Source organism: Calidris pugnax, unplaced genomic scaffold (genome assembly GCF_001431845.1).
Source record: "Calidris pugnax isolate Ruff unplaced genomic scaffold, ASM143184v1 scaffold1007, whole genome shotgun sequence".
Classification (NCBI taxonomy): Eukaryota; Metazoa; Chordata; class Aves; order Charadriiformes; family Scolopacidae; genus Calidris; species Calidris pugnax.
In genome coordinates this window covers 75,765-76,572 of record NW_015091650.1, presented here as the reverse complement: position 1 = coordinate 76,572, position 808 = coordinate 75,765, and the positions used below count along the sequence as shown (strand labels likewise).

The following is an 808-nucleotide window of genomic DNA, read 5'->3' as shown; positions in this document are numbered from 1 at the left end:
GGGGGGGGGGGGAGGGGGTGGGACGGGACGGGGTGGGGGGGATAAGATGGGACGGGGCAGGACAGGGTGGGAAAGGACAATATGGGATGGGGCGGGACAAGGTGGGATGAAATGGGACAGGATGGGGTGAAATGGGGCAGGATGGGGTGAAATGGGGCAGGATGGGGTGGAAACGGGACAGGATGGGATGAAATGGGACAGAATGGGGTGGAAACGGGACAGGATGGGGTGAAATGGGACAGAATGGGATGGAAATGGGACAGGATGGGGTGAAATGGGACAGAATGGGATGGAAATGGGACAGGATGGGGTGGAAAGGGACAGAATGGGGTGAAATAGGACAAGGGGGCAGGACATGATGGGACAAACAGGATGATGGGACAAGACACGATGGAGTGAGACAGAACAAGATGGGACAGAACAAGATGGGACAGGACAGGGTTGGACAGGACGGGATGGGACAAGATGGGATGGCCGCTGCCACCCCGTGCTTGGACCACTCAGCTTCTCCAGGGCCCAGCGGTGAGAGGGTGCAAGGGGCTGGAGGCGTCCCCTGCCCTGGGACATCCTGTCCCCCAGCCCCTGCTGCCCCCCATGGGGACACACAGTGACAGTCCCCGTGTCCCCCCCCCAGGCGCTCCATCAACAAGGGCGTCCACTTCACCTGCCCCTTCTCCCGGAGCTGCCCCGTCACCAAGGCCAAGCGCCGGCAGTGCCAGGCCTGTCGCCTCCAGAAGTGCCTGGATGTGGGCATGAGGAAGGACAGTGAGTGCAATGGCACGGGGACAGCAAGGGGGGGGGACGAGGG

The 808-nt window shown here is 62.3% G+C and overlaps 1 protein-coding gene across 1 annotated transcript in view; it reads left to right on the top strand.

The window, feature by feature from the left end:
* The window catches only part of NR1I3 (nuclear receptor subfamily 1 group I member 3), a 3,004-nt gene that overhangs the window by 463 nt on the left and 1,733 nt on the right, over positions 1 to 808 (top strand). Inside the window, 1 exon segment of the mRNA XM_014961882.1 lies at positions 635 to 765. Within this exon segment, the coding sequence (XP_014817368.1) occupies positions 635 to 765 (131 nt within the window).